The following is a 21,784-nucleotide window of genomic DNA, read 5'->3' on the forward strand; positions in this document are numbered from 1 at the left end:
GAGAGGAAGTTGTCAGACTTGGGACATTTCTAACAAAGCAAATGAACCAAATTAGAGTGTTTACAATTAAAAGTATTGAGGGTAGGGTAGGCAACCTGTTATTTAAATATATTTGATTTATGTTTACCAAAAATACTAATAAAAACAGAAACCAATATGCAACATATTTTAATTTGGTACCATGCTATATAATTAATGTTAAATTTTCATTTGTCTTGTCCTTTTATAATGGCAAGACACATCTTTACTTTGAAAAGCTCTACATCCGTTTGCCAACACTGCTATTGAGGTATTAGTTGGCACAAAGGGTTTATCAGGAAGACATTAAATATTTCATCGTTTTTATCTGTTGGATACCAAGCACCATAATAAATATACCCCTAGTTAAGGACAACATAGTGAGACTTTAAAAAGTTACATAACATAAATGGAGAAAAATTGTGTCTTATAATGAAAGGTTGTTTTTTTTTGTTTGTTTGTTTTTTTTAAATAACAGTTTACCCTGACACCTGGAAACCAAACTAGAAATAAAGATCTCAAAAGCTAAGTTCTGTAGAGTTCATATGTTGATTCCCAGAGTTACTTTTCCATTCTAAAAGATTTATTTCTTAGACAAACCAACATGGCTAAGATTAAGCTCAGCACTGCACTTCTGTATTTTAGCATGTTATTGATGGGAATCAGAGATATTTCTTTACTCATTTAACATACAGAAAGCAGGATCCTAATAATAATTGGGCTATAACAACATTTTAACTGAGTAACTGAATAAAATATTCTCAGTCAATAGAGTTTTTGTTAAATAAAACAATCATTTCAATGTTATTCTCACATATACAACATTTCAAATGTTCACATAACCCACAACTGCAGCTTGGAATTAGCAAGAATCTTTCAGTGGGATTTCACTTCTGAAAACAAACAGCTGATGCTGAAATTCTTGGGATTTTTCTAGGGCCATAAATTGAGAACTGCATGCTAACATCCTTTTCGCCTAAAATTTGGGCCATAATATTGTACTTCCCTTGCAATGCTTGACTTCCCTTATACGGATTTAACTTACCACCAAAGAAACAGTTAAAACTGATTTTAAAATTTGTACAAATTATAAATAAATGAGATTTATGGTTTTTAAAACATATCTGCAATTTAAAAGGAGCCTGTTTAATTTAGGTCACAGAATATACAATCCAATTACAAGAAATCTAGAAAAGCAACACTGCAAGCACTTAACAGAGAAACACATGCTTGGCACATTTAAAATTTAGTTTGAGTGCATTTTCTAGCTTGATCTTACTACACTCTAATAGTTTTTAATCTAGCCTAATGGGCTTGTTAGTAAGCAATCAGTATTATTTTTCTGCACATGCTTAGAATTTCCTGCTAGACAAGACTACTATTTAGGATGCTGTCAGGTTATTGAACAAGATATAAATAGAAATGAAAGAAATCAAGCATCATGCTTTAATATCTACTAGGTCACAACTATTAGTTATTAATCCTCACTATTTACTACTGATTAAAGTTGGGTGTTGTGGGGGTAATGAAGGGATCATGGAATGTGTGCATGAAGTACCTTATATCCAAGCCAGAAAGCCCAAATAACAGCAATAGCATGTTTATTTCTAGCCTCCTCCTTCAGTCGTCTCAGTTCCCTTCGCGCCTGTGGTGTATTTGAAAATGAGTTATAGAAAAGTTTAGGGCAGAAAAGGTTACTGCAGATTCCCAATGGAGAGAGAGAGAGAAAGAAAGAAACCAGTCACTACAAAACAATAAATATAAAAGTGTGTCCTGGTTTTCCAGATTGCAACAGTTAAAATATGTGCAGCAAAGAGAAATGCAACTTAAGTGGTTGAAGTCATTGAAAACATTTCTCTCCATCTTTTCTGGAAGGCCTTTGCTCTACACAGTGACTCTGAAACACTGAATGTTTGCTGGCACACTCTTACCTGGGTACCATGCCAATAAGCTGCAATGGTTGTGGCAGCTTCCTTACAGCGCTTCTGATGCTTAAGTTCTCGAAGAAGTTTTCGAGCCTGTTATAAAAAAAAAATTAATACTCATACTTCTACCCCGACTTTAATTTCAAAATGATTTACAATCTACCAAACACCCCTACATTTGCAAGTCTCGTGCTTACAGCACTGGACTGGGAATTATCTCAATTTCTGGCTCTGCCACAGACTCAACAGGTGTTAGCTCCAACAAGCTAATTACAACTGAGAGTGTCAGTTCTAAAACCAGATAATAACATCACAGTGTCAACTTAAAACAATCAAACATGAAGCAGGTAAAGTGGATGGAAAAGGAAAGGAGGTGGGATCACAAACCTGGAAGGGAAGAGGCGGAGCTGCTGCAAGAACAAGACAGGAGACATTCAGAGGGTACAGAATCAGAAAAACCAAGGGCAGAGACAGCAGTAGACTAAAGGGGAGCAGATTTTCTCACTGAGAAACACTGAATGAGACAATAAAGGTGCTGGATAAATAATACCATTGCTACAAAAAAGCCATATTCTCTAGATCTCTGCAAACCCTCCCATAGATATGATTGAGAAATCCACTGTGTATGAAGCCCTAAAACTATTTCCTGACCCAAACACCGTAAGAACCAAAACACCCTTCTCTGAATGAGCTTGATACCCCCATGGTTTTACATCAGGTTTACCAAAATCATCATCATGAGTAATATCCTTCAGTTCTTCATAATCTATTCTTTATAAACACACCAGAAAGAGAAACACTAGTGAGAGGAGTTATTTAAGGTAATGGCCAATTTTGGCACAAGAGCAAATGAATATAAATTGCCCATCAATAAGTACACACTTAAAATTAGACAAAATTCTCTACCTACCAGAGGACTGAAGCTCTGGAATGTCCATCCACAGTGAATAGCAGGAGAAAAATCCTGTTTCAAAACTCATCTTGATAAATGTATAAAGGGGATGGTACAATAAGAATGCCTAGACTGGCATATAAGCCATCCACATACTGCTAATAGCAAGTATACCCAATGGATAGAAATGGGACAGTGTATGGGAGGACTCTACATTACTGCAGAGAATTCTCTTCCAGGTGTCCGGCTAGTGGGTCTTGGCCAAATGCTCAGGGGCTAACTGATCACTTTTATCAAGGGTCAGGAAGGAAGTTTCCCTCAGATCAGATTGGAAGAGACCCTGGATTTTTCTTCTCCTTCCTCTACAGAGTGGGGCACAGGCCACTGGCTGATTTGAATTCAAGTAAATAGTGGATTCTCTATAAGACTGAAGACTTTAAATCATTATTTGAGGACTTCAGTAACTCAGTCAGAGGTTACAGGCCTTTAAAATATAGATCAAAAAGCTTTTCTGATTAGCTTTAGCACATCTGTGTTCTAAAAACAGGATTTTTCAGCCTGTGGACTGGGAACCAAAATTGGGTTGCCAGCACTTTTTAACGGGTCACATGGAAACTCCTTTGGCTCCTGTCCCAGAACCAGTCAGGCTTGGCCCAGCTATCACAATGACCGAGTTCAGAAAGGCCAAATTTGAGTGACACTGCATCCCCATGATGCAGATCACAACTCCACTCACACCAATTTGGTCCAGTCCAGAGGGCAGGGCCAAACCTGAATGGCACCGAGCTGAATGCCGCAGAGCTGAAAACCACCCCAGCCAGCCCCACAGCACAGGAGCCACCACTGTGGCATGAATAAGGGGCAGGACTCAACATGTCCGCTCACCACACCTCCCCCACACCACCACTCCCAGACTGCTGGGTCACCACAGGCAATAAACATTCACAAATGGATCTTGAGGTCAAAAAGGTTGACAACCACTGTTTGAAAGCATTCAGTGGCTTCATGCAGAGTGTTATTTTCACTGGCACTGAACAAAGGCAAACAAAATCTTTCAGAGGTACTTCATAAATATCAGCTAAGTAAATGTAAAGCAGCAATGTTTTATCGGGATTGCCAAACTGCTGTGAATCCAAGTTTGCACTTATAATTTCATGTTTTCAGTTCTTTTCAGACATGCAATAGCGTAAGATGTCACCTGTCCTACAACTGGTGGCACTACCCTTGTAGCAATGAGAAGTTTATTTTGTGAATGATGTAACTGTACTGTGAAACCAAGATTTTTTTTTTTTGGTCCACAAAGTTTGAAAAAAAAAAAAAGAAAAATACGTTAGGGTTACCCCTCTCTGGAAACTAGGTTTTAGGTGCATAGTTTTAGATTCCCTCCATTCCGTGTCTGAACACTAAGGAAATCTCATTTTTGTCTCTTTTTACAGCCTGGCTCCTTGAAGTCTCTATCATGGTCACAATTCTACCTGCAAGAGCAGTGGGCAGCATTTTTTGAAAACAGGCAGTGCCGCAAGCTGGTGACAAACATAGGATGGGGGTAACAATACATACATTCTCTAAGGACCAAGTATGAATCGCTAGAAGGAACATAAGACCAAATCCAAAACCTTTTGACCCAGGGCCTGGCTGATCCATAGGTTTTATAACCACCATAGTCAGTTTTGGCTATAGTCTGTAAATTGGATAGTGAATTTTCTACTTACACTAATCTCTCCTCAGCTGAGGCCAACATGCTTATCTTTTACTAGCTAGGCTAGGAGAACCCAAGAGAGTCAATGCTCAGAGATGTCCAACTCACCTTCCATCCTCTGGTGTATGACTGTACTATAATGGCTGAACCCTTTATCCTCTGATACTTCCTTTGTTGCTGTAGTTAAAAAACAAACAAACAAAAAACAAAACAAAACCAGTTCAGCAAGTAAGCCATGATTTCAAGACTGCTTTACATCAAAAAATTCTTTGGAAACATCTTACAAATATAGTCAAAATACAATTTAATCCAAAAGTAATGGAGAAGAGTGGGTTAATTTCTGAACACACAAAGAAGTGCATGAATTCCACATCTAACTGAGGAGGAAAACAAACACACAGGTAGCAAAGTACATGGACAAGGCCATTTCACAGGCAGAAACGACCAACCTCCTGGAAAACAGAGGAAAGGTGTGTGAATGAAATACGAACTGCCCCTGTTTTGTTATTTTTCCCCACTGACAAAACCATTTAGACTGTCACAAACACGCTGCACCAGTTTATCAGCTGTGCCTGCCATGGACAGTCATCAGACTTCTGTTGTTCTTCACGCCCTCTGCTGTATTTTAGTATCAGTACTGAAGATAATTTTTAAAAATGGTTTGATGGAAGCCAGACTGGAATGCTATCCACCTAAGTCAATTGGACATAAACCATCTTGACAATTCCCTTAACAGCTGAACAGTCTCCTCTTAAGAGCAGAGAGATGCCAATATTTCTAGCAAGCTACTGTGTAGTCTCATACCTTACCAACAAGTGGCAGGTTCTGCAGTGCAACATGAAGGGCCAAATACTCAGCTCAGCAGCCAGTCCAAAAAACGTGGGCTGGTCTGATCTGCCAAGGGGCTCATGCATGTATGGATGTTAGCAGCTTTTCCCTACATGCTAAGCAACTATGGAGCCACTCCATGGCCACTACCGTAGCTTTGACCCCCTCCAAACAACACTTTGTGATGGGAGGGTTCAGTTTTTTGAAGGTGTTAATTCCCCCAGACATATCCTAAGAACATGGAATTGTCACAGAGTTCGTCTCTCAGGCAGCCTTCCAAATCCTGGCCCTCTGTGCCTCCAATCACACTGATGCAAGAGTACTCTTCACATCGGAAAAGAGAGGCAGAATTGCCCCTAGGTATTTTTTTAGTTGATTTCAAGGAAACCAAAGACTGCATTCTAACAAAATGCCTGCAGTAGGTGTCTGGTCAGCCAATGCATAGGAAATCACGTTAAGACATTTGGTCAGGTCAAATATTGGTTTTTCATTTGTTCTCATTTTCTTATAATTAACAGATCTGAAAACTACACCTGACAACTCTATTTGAAACCGTTAAAGCTCTACCATTATACTCAGTAATGTAGATACACAGTTGCAATAGAATCCAATCCAAATATTGCCTGAAGAAAGGACAGTGAATGCAACTGGATAAGTTTGTATTGGAAATGAATTTTTACATGACAGTAAATGTGTTATTTTGCGATACAGCTGAACCCCAAGACATGTGCACTCAAGTGGCATGTATCTCAGTTTAATGAGACTCAAGGTGGTGAGGAGCTGGCACCAGGCTCCACCTCCCCACCACACACAGGAGCGGGGAAACTGACCAGCACTGCTGCGCTGGTCAGTGGCCTAGCTCTCCCAAGTAATGCAAAATGTCACTTGTGTGGGGTTGCGCAAGAACATAACCTCCGCATAAGTCGGGGTCTACAATATCTAAAGCCACTGATTTCCCAGAACAAATTAATCTTTACCTCAACTCCATGTTTGAATTTAATGCTCAATTAAGGCCACATATAAGATCATCAAAAATTATACATCCTCTTGAATACAGTAATTACCCATTATCATAACATCTATTTTAAGAATAGCTCTGTTTCAGTATGATACACTATTTCAAACCTTTTCTTGGGCTTTTAAAAGTCTTGATAATGTATACTTATTTACAAAGAGAAATTAAAAACACCCCTCACTAGCTATAAAAAAGATTGAAAACTATACATAATTTAAGTTCAGTTCATAATAATGTGGAAAATCCTGTCTACAACAAAATCTAAAACTGTTTTAGAATTACATTAGTAAGGATAATTTAAACACAGGTCTTTACGAACTGCAACTAATGAGATAAATCATTGATACCCTTCCAAGCAATCTTGTGCCTAAAAATTTAAAGGCTTCAAATAAGGCAAAAGACAGAACATACCTTAGGGTGACCAAATTTCACAAACAAGAAAACATACTCCTCACTAAACTTTTGTCTGCATTGGTTGCATATTGGTATAGGCTACAAAGTTTTACCTGGTGCCTGGTTCTATTGAACAGAGAACTCCTGCTAGTTTTGTTGAGAAACCTTGTCTCAAAATGACTGAACTAACCAGGATACCCTGACAATCCTTATCGCAGAGATCTAGTACTTGAGTGTGAGACTATTTATTTCACTTTATTTGTGTGCATACATTTGGTGCCAAACCACAAACATAAAATTGAATACTTTCCTCAAGGTGACAGAGAAAAAAAATTAATAAGAAACCTCTGTTTAATAAAAGTGCATCTTACAGCATATCTCCTGTACCAGGAAGCAATCACAATTTGGCTCCTTTTCATTAGGAGGAAACGTGTACGACATTTCCAGCCCCTGTAAATCTTCTGAATGAGCGTGGCCAAGTCCTCTAGGCGTTGTTTTCGCAGGTCTTCTAATTTGAAGAGCTGAGTCACAAATAAATAAAGACAGCAAAACACAAAAGCATAAAACTTTTATGACAAAATGATATCAATTTCCTGAGTCTCATTCTTTCACCTCTTGAGAAATCTTCAGCTGACTCACAGACCATGACCTCTGAACATGGCCACGTAAATGTGGTGTTGATTAATAAATGTCTTGCATCCTGAGGTTATTCAGTGGATGAAGTCTACATTAGATGCTGGACTGTGCCAGACATTTACTTACATCCTTTAAATTTCCACCCAGCCTCCTTTAGATTTTTAATGTGTCCTTAAAAACCTGAAATTAAATTCCTTTTATTTCTATATAATGTTTATCTGTATAGGATCAGAACCCACTGTTTGGAGAAACCTGAGCAAGTCATCCAGCAACAACTTTTTCAGCATTACTGTTGGGCAACCTTCATGAAAGTGGCTCTTTGATTAAAGCTTAAAGTAGTCTGAAAAAAGTGGTCACTTTATCATAATCACTGGGGCAAAAGCTTTGGAAAGTGTTTAAAGCCCACCTTTGAATTTTACTTATTCCGTGCCGGGTCTGACACCTCATAAGTATGTTCCTTGTTTCTAGGAAGGACAGTGGGTAGGAATGGTGTCTCTGGCCTCTGTTTGTCAGAGACTAGAGATTGATGGTAGGAGACAAGTTGTCTGATCATTGTCTTCGCTCCACCCACTCTGGGGCACCCGGCTTCTGGCCATTGTCGGCAGATGGGATGCTGAGCTAGATGGACCTTTGGTGTGACTCAGTAATGGCCATTCTTATGTTCTTATGGTTGTTCACGTACCGTTCTTGGGTTGCGGATGAATATCTTTGATCTGCCAAAGGAATATTCCTCCTCAGGGATTTCCAATTCATTGAACAGTACTTCTACACCAGCCCTAAGAGAAGAAAATGAGCGTTTTGAAAGCTGTATTTAAAACTCTTCACCCAGACCAAAGACTGCTTAGATATGCACACAGCCCACATTAGTTAATAAGAAGCATGTTAAAGTGTATTTTAAATCCTTAGGGTTTGATATCAGAAAAGTACAAAGGTATTTAGCTACAGACAAAGGAATCATATTTGGCAAGACAGCATTGACCTAGTTTTGACAGCACTACTGTTTTTATATTGAAAAGGAAGCGAGACAGGTTCTCACACGAATGTTGAAACGTAATACAGGACTTTAGATAGCACTGTTGGAAGGTTTTTGGCCAAATACCGCATCTGTACTTGTAAACAGTTTGCTCTAAATACCACAAAATACTAGCCACATAGAGAATGCTGAATTAATTAATTGTTTAAAAAAAGATAATGTTTTAAACTATAGAATCAAGCCAAAACTGCAACAACACTATGCAACAATGCCTAAAGAATCCAAATTATTTTGGGAGCAACTGTAAATATTGCACTTTTAACATTATCTTGGAGAGAAGAAGCAGAAATTTTGTACCTGGGCCAATATTTAGATCTATTTTCAGGGTTCTGTACAATTTTAAGTTACACATGTACCATAAATAATAAATGAGAAGTCCTGTGGTACCTTATAAACTAACAGATATATTGGAGCATAAACTTTCACAGGCAAAGACCCACTTTGTCAGATGCATGCACCTGATGAAGTGGGTTTTTCCCACGAAAGCTTATGCTCCAATATATCTGCTAGTCTATAAGATGCCACAGGACTTCTCATTGTTTTTAAAGGATACAGACTAACGTGACTACAATATTTATAAATAATCAATTTGTCTTAGGCATTTAAGTACTTCCTGAGTCTTTATGGCAATTGTTGCCTTAAAATCATTATAAAAAGGAAAGAGGAAAGACTGTTTAAGTATAGTTGAAGGAGCAGGGTGTAACAGAAAGTTTTTTGTTATTTCTTAAAGAAAAGTTTTGTCCAAATCACTTCTTTATGCCTAGGCGGGGGAAGGCGCGACAAATGAGAAAGTTGCACCAGCGTCTGGCATGGCCAGAGCTCTGGGCCCCTTTGAAATGTTGTGATGTGACAGCAGTGCTCGGCCACACCACACAGCTCTCAGGAGGAGGGGGCAGCACCAGTAAGGGCTGAGTGCCCTAGGCTACACCCCTCTTTCACATGGCCCCAGGACTAGTGGTGGCTGTCCACCCTGCCGACTTCACAGATTAGCTGATCTTCTGATTATCTGATTTTCATTCTATTTGAGAGAGCGGTTTCTCTCTTGATCAATAAAAGTTTTAGGGCCTACCTGCCCTCTTTGCTATAATAAAAGCTTTGTTCCACTATGAAATTTAAAAGGCACGAAAACCCTTTCCAGTGTAAGTGACAGTAACTTTTAGATTTTGAATTGAAAAATGTAGATTTACCAATAACAGGGAGCACAAAGAGTCCGACATAGAAATGAGAGGTTGAAACAGAGTGAGGAACGAAAAATAATCCAGGATATCTAGAAAGCAATTATGAAGGAATAGGAATACCAATGTTCTTCTTACCTAGCAGGTCCTTTCCAATGAGGCCAGGTCTGCTTACAAAGCATCTTGTACCTTTCCAGACAAAGTTCATAAGGCTGCCTGAATGCGTAGCCTGCCCTTCTAACCCGGACATTCTCCAAGAGACCTAAGTACCGGACTTGGTGACACACTAGTGCTTCATTGAAGCTATGTGCAGCTTTTTTGTCATTGGGTTTGATGCATCTGGAAATTGAAACAATGCTCTGTATTGTGCAGGAATACTTGTGTGCTGCATTGTACGAGTCAAGCTGTTTTGTTACTTTAAATTATACAGGTTATCAGATGTTACTGTTTAGTTTAATATGTGCATCAGATCTGAAAAAGTACCCATTTTCAAATTTCATTTTCTAAAAACCTAGAACAGAAAATAAACTTGCCATTCTAAACTATTAGCTATGTGCATATTAAATTCTAAGTATCAAATTCAACAGCTATATTAGTACAAGCCAGTGAGATATGCAGGCGATGACCCAGCAAAACGTTTAAGCATGTAACAAACTTTAACCACATAAATAACCCCACTGAAGTCAACATCACTAACTCAATTTCTTAAAACTTGCGTATGAACTTAGGTACTTTGCTAGACTGGAACCACAATTTTATTCACTGTTTCTCTACTTTGTTTCCTTTTTCACATTTTTAATGGCCTGCTTGTGGAAGATGTTGGAATGAAGTCCTATTTATCCACAATTATGTGGTGGCATGGGTAAGAGCAATGCAAGCTGTCTTACACTGCCTCTACCAATGTACCTCACCCTGACTCTACAAGCGAGCACATGAATTTCTTGGCCATTTCATCCTATGAACTCAAGGTCTGGAGAACTGCACTAAAACCACCAACTCATTTCATACAGGCAACTGAACAAGCAGAAGAGAGTACCAATTCTGAGTCACTGCTCATTTGGACTGAATTACCCCACTGAACTATAAGAGAAAGGTTTTATTATCTCTTGAACTACTCAATCCCTGGAGCCATCCATTCCCAAATTTTCTGTGATAAATTTGGTTCAAGGCAAGCATATCCTTAAGAAAAAGCTTTATCACAGAGAAACTTACCTAATATAGTTTGGATTTTTTGTCTGCAAGTTCTTCATCAGAGTAGCTACAGATGCCTTGAATTGCGAACCTGCAGTTGGGGGTCTCTTTAAATTAATCTTGGCAGGGTTACCTTCTGGGAATAATGCTTTAATGAGGGAGTGGTTGGCTTTCCACATGGCCTGGGAGAGGTCACGGTAGAGTAGATCATTGTTCTTGTCAACAAATCCTTCTACCTGGTACATAACCTAAACAACATACAAGAATCTCATTGATATTTTGGGATCCAGTACAGGTCAAAATTAGAATTGGTCATGAAATCCCTCTTTTCCATACAATTGTATGAATACACCCCCCCAAAAAAAAATCTACGAATATTTTCATTTAAATTTTCTCAACATTTTTAGACTATTCATAAAATAGACAACTTTTTTCATGTGGTGTACTTTTTTAACAAAAGCCTGAAATGTTTTGAACGAAACCAGATGTTTTTCCATAAAGATTCCTGACTTGTCTCCCCGCCAGCACCCCAAAAAAAGTTATAATAAATTTTCAGACCATGCTCATCAAACTATTTAACAGATAGTAACACTGTTGTCTTCAGTAATAGCCAGGCACCTTGATAAGCCTCCTTACCCAAGTAACACACCAACATGCCTTCCTTACTCCAGCCAAATTGTTAATTTCTCCCCATAGGAAAGCAAAAAAAAGGGACTATTTAAAAATCACTACACCAAAAAAAATTTCCAAAATAACTCATCAGCTTCATTTATATAAATTTACCTAAATAAATCAGAAAGTTATAAAGAAGTATTAAAAGTTACCCTAGGAACTTTTTAAAACTCAGCTGATACATGTACTGGCTTGTTTACAACCCCCAAAGGCAGACATTTTAAAGATAATCCTTACATGAAAATCAGTCTGATAACATGCATGGACAGAAAGACTTGGGCTGCAATTGCAGACTTAGGAAGCCTCCAGCAGAGATTTAGCCAGCTCTCCATAAACGAGCACTCTAGTTTTCTGGGTTGGCCTTCCTTTTTAGTTATTAATATCTTGGCATATGATTAACTTTGAAAATACAGATGACTTCAGATACATTATTTAATTTTTCGGTCTACAGTACATTTAGTACCTCCTGCTCTCCGGATTGTCAACCTGTTGTGGTGAATGGGCTTGTGTGTTCCCATGAACCCAAGAGAGATGCCACAGGGAGTCTTGTGCTCCTAGCAGGGTCACCCATGGCGGCAAGATCAAGGGGGAGGGTCCAGACAAAGAATGATCTTAAAAGTCCTCAATGGCAGAACAGGTGGAAGGTAGCAAAGGTAATGCTACGATGGCTGTGAAGGAGGATGAAGGCTGCAGTGGACAGGAGAGTCACAGATGTTGTGGATTTCATGCATTTGGATCTGAGTTTTCTATCACTCAAGAACTGTGAGGTGGGTGCAGTGCAACAGTCCTCTCATGTTAAACAAAGTCACGCACAGGCATCTTCCCCTATATTACCCTCCTAAACTTAAGCCCTATAGAGACTGGTAAACGGGATTGTGAAATCTAGATACTTTTAGTCATGAACCAGCACATAGGTGGTGGATGTATGTATCAGTCATTCCACTTTGAGGAATGAAGCAGTAGAACCATCCGGCTGCTGCATCCATGACTAAGCAGCCCTATTTAGGATCCACTCTACCCACCCCACATGGGGAGGAATCTAGAAAAGGTGCCTTGAATAATAGTCCACCTCCAGCCCCAAGTGGATAACCTTCTCCAATGGGTTCACCTCCATGCAGTCAAAACTAAACAGTAAACTTTGCAACATGGAATATTCAGACTCTAATGGACAACCCAGACAGTGAGTAACCCAAATGATGCACGGCAATCACCACCCGGGAGCTGTGACGATTCAACATCAATCGCTGCCCTCCCAGAAACACATAGACCAGAAGGAGGACACCTAAGAGAAGAAGGCAGAGGGCACACATTTTTCTGGGAAGGAGCCCAAAAGGAAGAAAAACAAATTCATGGAGTAGGATTTGCCATCAAGTATGAACTGACATAGATCCTATCTGAAGTCCTTGTGAGCATCAGTGAGCGTTTCATGACTCTCTGCTTGAAGCTGTCTAAAACCCAACCGGCAACTGTCATCAGTGCTTATGTACCAATTCTAGACGCCGAAGATGATGTGAAGGAAAAGTTCTGTACCCACTGGACACAGTCCTGAAAGACATCCCCAAAGACAAGATTATTCCCTTGGGGGATTTCAGTGCCAGGGTTGGAAGTGACGCAGATCTCTGGCAGACTATGACTGGGAAAGGAGGAGTCAGCAAAAGAAACTCCACTGGAGTGATCCTCCTTACAACATGAACATGAGCTAGGTCATCACAAACACCCTGATCTGCCAGAAAAACAAATTTAACAAATGTCCCTCATGGCAACATCCTCAATCAAAGCACTGGCACCTCATAGACCATACTTTCCCAAACCGGGTCGCATGCCCCTTTGTGGGGGCATGTACAGAAATTCCTGGGGAGGGGGTATGCGAGGTGACCCAGCCCCCTCATCATTTCCCCCTACCCAAAGAAAGGGCTGGCCTTTGCTTTCGGATCTCAGCCCCTGCCATTTTACATGGGTCACCCAGTGCAGCCCCTGTAAAAAGCAGGCAGCTGGTGAAAACCCACGTGCAAAGGTGAGTGTGGGTTGTGGGGGAGAGAGGAGGAGGAGGAGGAGGAGGATAGGGTTAGATGAGGGGCTGCGGTGCCTGGCTTGGGTATGCGGGATGGGGATGGTGTAAGAATGGGGGGCTCGTGGTACTTGGCTTTGTGGGAGAGGACGGGCTCGGGTGGGTGGCTCGAGGGGCTTGCAGAACTCGGGCAGCTGGTCACCTTGCAGGACTCATGGGGCTTGGGCAGCTGACCCTGGCATCACAGGTGGGTGGGCAGCTGACCCCAGAAACGCAGAGCTCAGGTAGCTCAAGCTGGCAAGTGACCAGCTGGCCCTGGTAGCCTGGGGTTTGGGGGCAGCTTGGGTTTGCTGGCGGTCAGGTGGCCCGGGCAGTGTGGGGCTCAGGTGGGGGTTTGGGTGGCTGGCCCCAGTGGTACAGGGCTCTGGAAGTGCAGGTCTCAGGCAGGTAGGCTCAGCCAACTGGCCAGCTAGGGCTGCACCAGGCACCTGCAAGGGGCCAAGAAAAACTATTTGTGCTTATGTTTAATTTTAAATAAATTAAAATTTTAATAAAATAAAATTTAAATAAATTTTAAATTTATATGAGTTTCATTGATCTGACCAAAGCATTGAGTTCAGTCACTCGCAGCACCCTGTGGACCAGATTGACTGCCCAAAAAATTCATTAGCATTTTAAGGCAGCTTCATGACAACATGACTGCCACAGTATTGAGCAACAGTGGATCCCAAAGTGTCCCCTTTGAGGTCAAAACGAGAGAGTCAGCAAAGGCTGTGTCACTGCCCCGTCACCGTGCTGTGTCTTCATCGCCATGACCCTTACTTCATTGATGGCAAGCTTCCAGATGGTGTGAAGACTGTCTATAGAATGAATGGGAAGCTTTTCAATCTCAGGAGACAAAGCTAAAGGCAAGACCTCCACCACCTTGATCATGGCACTCCAGTACATGGATGACAACATGGCTATAGCTCTTTCTCCCATCGGCCTTCAGACCATTTTAAGTGCCTTTGCTGAAGCATACAAGAATCTCGGCTTCACGCTGAACATAAATAAGACCAAGGTACTCCACCAACCTTCATCGATAGGACAGTCACATGCACCTTCTATTCAAGTCAATGGACAACTGCTGGAAAATGTAGAGCACCTCCCATACCTTGAAAGTCATCTGTCCACGAAAATCGACACTGATGCAGAAATCCAGCATTGTCTGAGCCACGCAAGCTCTGCTTTCTCCTGCCTGAGACAAAGGGTCTTAAAGAACTGGGACATCTACCCCAGGACAAAGCTCCTTGTATACTGTGCAGTGGCTGTTCCAACTCTACTATATGCATGTGAAACCTGCACAACATACAATATTATTTGAAGGCACTTGAACAATATCATCAATGCTGCCTTAGAAGAATCCTAAATATCTCTTGGGAGAATAAGCGCACAAACACTAGCGTCCTGGAAGAGTCGAACACGACTAGCATTGAAGCCATTATCATTCATCAACAACTTCACTGGACTGGTCAAGTGGTTCAGATGTCTGATCAGAGCCTCCCAAAACAAATTCTGTTTTCTGAATTGGAGGAAGGAGAGAGGAGTGTTGGGGGCCAGCAGAAGCAATATAAGGACATGCTGAAGGCACACATGAAAAAGTGCAGCATCAGTGTTGACACGAGAGAACTTTGCCCAAGACCATCCCCAGTGGAGAATGGTAATCCATGAGATGATAGTGCAATTTGAGAGGTCCCACCACAGTGCAGATGAGGAGAGGTGGAGAAGAACAAAAGAACATCAAAAACTGCCCTACGCCCCTGGAACAGCTACTAACACCTGTACCTTCTGAAATAAGATCTGTGGCTCCAGAATTGGACTCATCAGCCATCAACGCTCAGAAATAGGAGGGTGACACGAAGATATCCTACTTGTTATTGGGTGACCGCCAAGAAGGAGAACTAAATATTAATCATGTAGTCCTATTTTGCTGTGGCTCAAAATGATTGAAAACATTTCTTTACAAAATGCATTTCTAAATTTAATTGATATGAGAAATACTGAAAAGGCATTACTACTGAAAAGCACACATAGCTTAAATAATTATATTCTGAGTGACAAGACCAAACCATCTTCAATCAGATATGGAAAAACAAAGCCAAAACAGTACGTACTAACAGAACGCTCTGCCCAGTTAGTTAAATGTCAGAACAAGTTGGGTCTCGTTGGCTGCTAGTACAGAAAGATTATCTGCCCTAATCCCATTCTGAGTATTGACGATTATCTTCAGTTTATTTTAATTTTAACAATCAATGTCTTAAACTGGAGCCCAGGCTAGTTTACGCTATGACCATTAGACACAAAACAAACATCATTAGGCCAGCGACCATCTGTCCCCTATTAGGTGGGACGGTTCTGTACCTGGGATGCAAAAAAGGCATCCCCACATTTTTTAAAAGGGAAAAACTGACCTGTAGTTGAGCCCTCCCCCCTCACACCTTTTCTGCCAGCAGCTGCACAGGCACAGCTGCTGGTGGAAGTCGCTTCCCCGAGCCTCGGGGAAGCGGGGGGAGTGTGGGCAGCTGCTGCTTGCCCGGGACTCCAGTGGTTCAGCAGGGACTGCCACTTCCCAGGGGCTCCCAGGAAGCACCAGGGGATGCTACTTCCCCAGGGAGCACTGACAGCTGTGGCTTCCCTGGGGCTCTGGGGCAGCTGATGCCTCCTTCCTGGCTCCCCGGTGCTTGACTGAGCTGGGAGGAGCTGCCTCTCCCCCTATAAGTCCCTGTCCCGTAGTTGGGACAGGGAGAAATGGTCACCTTATCTTTTATGCTAGTCTGGGGAAACCCCATTCCCAGCAACTTTACTGCCATGGACTAAAAGACAGAACTGTGGTATCAAATTGGTGATATGCTAACTGGTAAGAAGTTAAAATAATACTGAAAGGACTGATATATTTTTCTAAATAATTGAGTGACTTCATCTTAAATCTGTCCAATCATTCGCTCATGACCTGAACTGAAAAATTTTTCAGGTTCACATCAGTAGTCTACTCTCTGTCTTGTCTTAGCTCATTTAACAATCATCATTTCTTATTTTTAAAAAGAAAGTTAGACAGAAAATTTCAAGAACTTCAGACTCTGAGGCCTATATTTATTTATCCTTTCTTAGTAAAAAGCACAATACAAGCTTCCATCTGTCCAAACACACGTGATTTCAAAATAAACTCCGCCCCCCTCAAATTTATAAGAGCTCTGCTTTCTCAGAGTATTAGCCATTTCAGTGATAGAAAACCCATTTTCAAGACAAATGTTCACCCTCAAATGTGTGTTAATCTTTGCATCTCTAAAACAGAACATTTTTTGGCTTCACCACTTATACACTTTGGCTATGTCTACACTAGCCAAAAACTTCAAAATGGCCATGCAAATGAGCATTTCGAAGTTTACTTATGAAGCGCTGAAATACATATTCAGCGCCTCATTAGCATGCAGGTGGCTGTGGCACTTCGAAATAGATGCAGCTCGCCGCTGCGCGGCTTGTCGAGACGGGGCTCCTTTTCGAAAGGACCCTGCCTACTTCGAAGTCCCCTTATTCCTATGAGCAGATGGGAATAAGGGGACTTTGAAATAGGCAGGGTACTTTCGAAAAGGAGCCCCGTCTGGACGAGCCACGTCAATTTCGAAGCGCCGCAGCCGCCCGCATGCTAATGAGGCGCTGAATATGTATTTCAGCACTTCATTAGTAAACTTCAAAATGGCCATTTGCATGGCCATTTCCAAGTTTGGGGCTAGTGTAAACACGGCCTTTCAGTGATCAAGTCAACAGGAGTTTGCCATTGACAAGAGTGTGCAGGATGAATCCTCTCAAATTAAAATTCTTCTCAGTTAACTAACTTAGCACTGGATTTATGACTAGAAACAGTAATGAACAGAAGAAATTTTACTTCATAGTCTGCATTTCACAGGGGCACTTTAAAGCTTCCCCATCATTCCTTCATTGTATCCTCATTTAGTATGTACAGGTAGATGCGTTTATTTCACTTACCAAACCTGAAGCACATGAAGTTTGGCCTCACATGGAAACAACACACAGGAAACCATGGGGATGTTCTGTCAGTACAGTACCTTGCCAGCATAATGCTGAATTCTGAAGCAGCTGTGAGGCAGTGATGTATCATTCAGGAAACGAGAACACTTGCTCATCCTACTCTCAAAGTGCTGATGAGTGGCACAGACTTGGTTCAGTTTCTCCAAAAAGGTGTCGTCAGTAACAGTGCCTGGCCTCAGACACTCTTCATCTAACATAGCTAGAATTCCAGTTTGATTCTGTGGTTTAAAAACAAAGTTTTCTTCGTTCATCAAGGCATCGTTTCTATCTTTTATGGAAATAAATACAATTTTGCTACCTTACACAAACAGTAAATAAAACTGAATTTTATTTAATCAAAATACAGTAACGCGCCCCCCCACCTCCGCCCGCCAAGATACGCACAACCAAGCTGCATGTGTCTTAGGTTAATGCAACTGCCACCCCTGACAGGAGCAGGGAAACCTCTCCTCTCAGGGATGCTAACCACTCCTTTCAATAGCAGCAGCAAGACAGGCTGCTGTCCATGACAGGAGTGGGGAAACGGCTCCTGACTCTTGGCTGCTGCCCATGACAGGAGCAGTTTTCCCATTAGTACCAGGAGTGGTGGGGTGCTGGGAGCCAGACAGCAGCCTGGCTCCTAGCTCTCCTTTGCTTGCAGAGCTGGAAACTAACCAGGGCAGCAGCCCAAGTCAGCTTCCTGGCTCCTAGAAGCAGAAGGGAGCCAGGATGCCCCTGGTTCCTGGTTCCCCTCCACTGGCTGGAGCCAGGAAACTGACCAAGGCTGCTGTCCTGGTCAATTTCCTGGCTCTGCAAGGTTCCTGGCTGCCCTGCACTGGCAGGAACTGGAAAACTGACTAGCCACAAGCTGGTTAGTTTCACGGGTCCCCCAGGCTGCTGCCTGGCTCCCCACCACTTGGGGGACCTGGGAAACTGACCAGCCATAAGCAGTGGGGAGCTGGGAGCCAAGTGGCATCCTGGTTCCTGGCTGCCCTGCACTGGAAGGAACTGGAAAACTGATCAGCTGTGAGCTGGTCAGTTTCTCGGGTCCCACAAGCAGCAGGGAGCTGGGAATGAGGCTGTCATTTGGTTCCCATATCCCCACTGTTTGAGGACCTGGAAAACTGATCAGCACGTGGCTCCTCACAAGCAGCACAGAGACTGGAATCAGGCTGCCTTTTGGTTCCTGGCTCCCCACTACTCTGGGAGCCAGGAAACTGACCAGGCCCTGGTGGGATGGTCAGTTTCCCAGCTCCTGCAAGCCCAGGGGAGCCAGGAACCAGGGAGCAGCTTAGTTCCCCCCAGCCCAAGTTGTGCAAAAATTTGAGTTACACAGGGGTTACAGGAATGCAATCGCCATGTAACTCGAGGGCTCACTGTATACTTAGAAGTGCAGAAGTCAGGTGTGAAGATCAGCCATATTAGTATATTTTCTGCCACTGTTCACATTCAAGTCGGAACTTGGAAATTAGCCTGCCATATTGACAAACATTCAGAACAGAGTTGCGTTCTAATTAAGATCAAAGAACCAATTCTATTCTGAAACCCTCTTTTTAGCCATTTGTTACTTTCTCAACATTGTTATTTTGGGGCACACAGTCCGCAAACTCGGTATCAGCTCAAACATGAATTTTTATTTTGAAACGGACGAGAACGTCGTTGTCAAGATACCTGAGTATATGGAGGAGGGTAGGGATTTCTCCTTGAAGGAAAAAAATAGTTTTTGTATTTTTTTCAAAATGATTTCATGTCTGATCCTTCACTGAGAACTACCTTCAGCTCTTACATCTTACCCAGCCTAAACAACAAGACTCTGGTGGAGCAAAACCTATAAAAGCCAACTGTGAACAGACCTCAGCTTGAAAGGGTTTTTAAATGAAATGATAACAACAACAAGCTACTATATAGTGCTCAAAACACTTCATAAGAGGGGTAACTCCTGGATCTGGGAATGGAATAGAGAGTTCAAAGTCATAATAAGTCAGCAACAGAGCTAGGGAGAGAAGCCCAGCCACCCCCTGCTACTCCCAGGACAGTGACTTATTCCACATGATTAGAATGTGCAATCTCTACTTTCATACACATTTTTAACCATTCACATTATCTTCACCGTCGTTTAACGTGAGCAACCTAGAAAAGGGTGCTTCTTCACAGCAACTCAAACCACCCCAGTTCTCATTTCCCTCACCCCTTTGCCCCAACACGCACTTGGTTTGGGTTTCTGCACGTGCATTCTTCTGACTTGTGCTATTGATTTTCAACCTAAACTGCACTTTTTCTCCTATTTAGCCACGGTGTCCAATAGACTCACTGTTCACCACACACGACGAAGGGGGCAGCGCAATGTGGTGAAGTGCGGCTCAAGAGAGCCGCACTTGTGGGCCACCTGTCCAGCTCCTCCACACATGCTCCCCACCAGATGGTGGGACAAGTACTTGGTGGCAGCAGTGGAGATGGCTCCTCTGGCCCCAGCGGGCTCCAGCCACGGGGCAGCTAGAGCGGTGTGGCTTCAGCCCTGGGCACCTTGTGTGGTGGCAGTTCCAGCTGCAGCGTGGCTTCAGCCCCAGCCAACTCCTGCCATGGCAGCAGTTCCAGCCGGGGGCTCAGCTTCAGCTACAGCAGCACCTTTGGCCCCGGGCAGCTCACACCATGTGAGTAGCCTGGTGTAAGGGGGAGAAATGAGTCTGGCTGGGGGTGGGACAGGTTGCAGGCCCATGGTGACTGGATAAATTTCAATTGGACACCACTGATTTATAGGAAAGCCTAATCCGGAGCCTTCTTCTCAAGAGAAGGTAAAGTAATCAATTTACTGGCAAAGCTAACATACGTTTTGTACCATAGGTTAAACAATGTTGCAGTTTGCATTGTTTTTAAGGACGTAGTGAGACATAAAACATAATGAGTGTTAAATCAATAGGAACTACTGTGATTGAGTACAAGTACATGCCGTATCAGAAGCTTACAGCGACTCAATAACTGAGTTGCTTGGTTACCATTCAATAGAAATGTAATTTACAGCATGGCTGGTAGCTGCTTGTGATATCTTCTAATAAAAACAGCAATGCATTGAACATGGATTACATGGAAAAAACTGATCATGTATTCTTCTTACCTCGCTAACATGTGTGACACATCTATAAGAGAAAAATACAACTCTGTATGTATAATAAAATGTGAACTGTGATTTAATAAAAAGTCAGACATTGGCCAGCTAAACCCAGGGCTGTGAGCTCAATCCTTGAGGAGACCATTTAGGGACTGGGGCAAATAGATGTCAGGGATGATGCTTGGTCCTGCCAAGGGGGCAGGGGACTGGACTAGATGACCTCCAGTTCTAGGAGATGTGTGTGTGTGTAAATCAATGTGTGTAAAAAGCTCTCATTACAAATTAATTCTATTCAATGCAGTAATGGCATCATTTCATTTTATAAATCTTAATTTTCAAATTTTAGAAGAAGAATTAACAAAAGCAAAAATCTTTAAAGTAATTGCAACTTACATTTTCTATTAGGTCACAAATTATGGCATTGTTGAAGTATTCAATGTGAGTCCATTCAATACCCTATGAAAACAAAACACACATAATATGTGAATGGAGAGAATTAACTGCAGAATTCCTCTCTACTGGCATGTTTTTACTGCATTCCTATTTATTGAAGTACCCTTTTAAAAGCGAGCCCTATCTACACAGAATTTTGCACTCTAGTATTTAATTTAAAAAAAACCCCACGATCTACCACGAATGTTATCTGGCCAAACTGAACATCCTTGAACAGCTTCCAGACTTGCTTTCCATTCCCTTCTTCAATCTGTGTCAATTTCCCATGCACTTCATTGGAAACGAGCCAAAATTTTATACTGAAAGGCCTTGGGTCAGTAATGCTGTATGTACACTGCAGTGTTTACAAGGAAATAAGCACAGGAATCTAAGATGAAGATTCTTCTGGTCTTAATTTTTGTTCAGGACAAAAGGGAAAAAAAAGAGCTAATTTTGGTGCGATCATCTGACAAATCCACTGAGGGTGTTATTCAGATATTTGGAAAAAATTAAAAATTAAAAATCAACAGTAGAACTTCCAAGCATGGAATAAAGCTATACCAGATGGCAATGAATGACATAAAAAACCATGACAAGCTTCAGATTGTGAGGGATATAGTTAAATTTATAAAAGTAAAAATGCAATCATTTCAATTCCATGCTGAACCTGTATTCCAGAGTATTATCATCTAATTT

General features: G+C 41.8%; 1 protein-coding gene across 3 annotated transcripts in view; it reads right to left on the reverse strand.

Annotated features, from left to right (window-relative positions):
• The window catches only part of MYO1B (myosin IB), a 198,864-nt gene that overhangs the window by 23,540 nt on the left and 153,540 nt on the right, over window positions 1–21,784 (reverse strand). For 2 of the 3 annotated variants that reach the window (XM_075000691.1, XM_075000690.1), the window contains exons 15-22: window positions 21,050–21,112; window positions 17,589–17,789; window positions 10,827–11,053; window positions 9,753–9,953; window positions 8,089–8,182; window positions 7,142–7,291; window positions 4,643–4,711; window positions 1,950–2,036 (exon numbers count right to left, since the gene is read on the reverse strand). In XM_075000691.1, coding sequence (XP_074856792.1) covers window positions 1,950–2,036; window positions 4,643–4,711; window positions 7,142–7,291; window positions 8,089–8,182; window positions 9,753–9,953; window positions 10,827–11,053; window positions 17,589–17,789; window positions 21,050–21,112 — 1,092 coding nt within the window. Of the gene's footprint in view, window positions 1–1,576; window positions 1,664–1,949; window positions 2,037–4,642; window positions 4,712–7,141; window positions 7,292–8,088; window positions 8,183–9,752; window positions 9,954–10,826; window positions 11,054–17,588; window positions 17,790–21,049; window positions 21,113–21,784 lie in introns of all 3 variants that reach the window. The other variant, XM_075000689.1, reaches the window with a different exon arrangement.

This window comes from Carettochelys insculpta, chromosome 8 (genome assembly GCF_033958435.1).
Source record: "Carettochelys insculpta isolate YL-2023 chromosome 8, ASM3395843v1, whole genome shotgun sequence".
In the NCBI taxonomy this organism is placed as follows: domain Eukaryota; kingdom Metazoa; phylum Chordata; order Testudines; family Carettochelyidae; genus Carettochelys; species Carettochelys insculpta.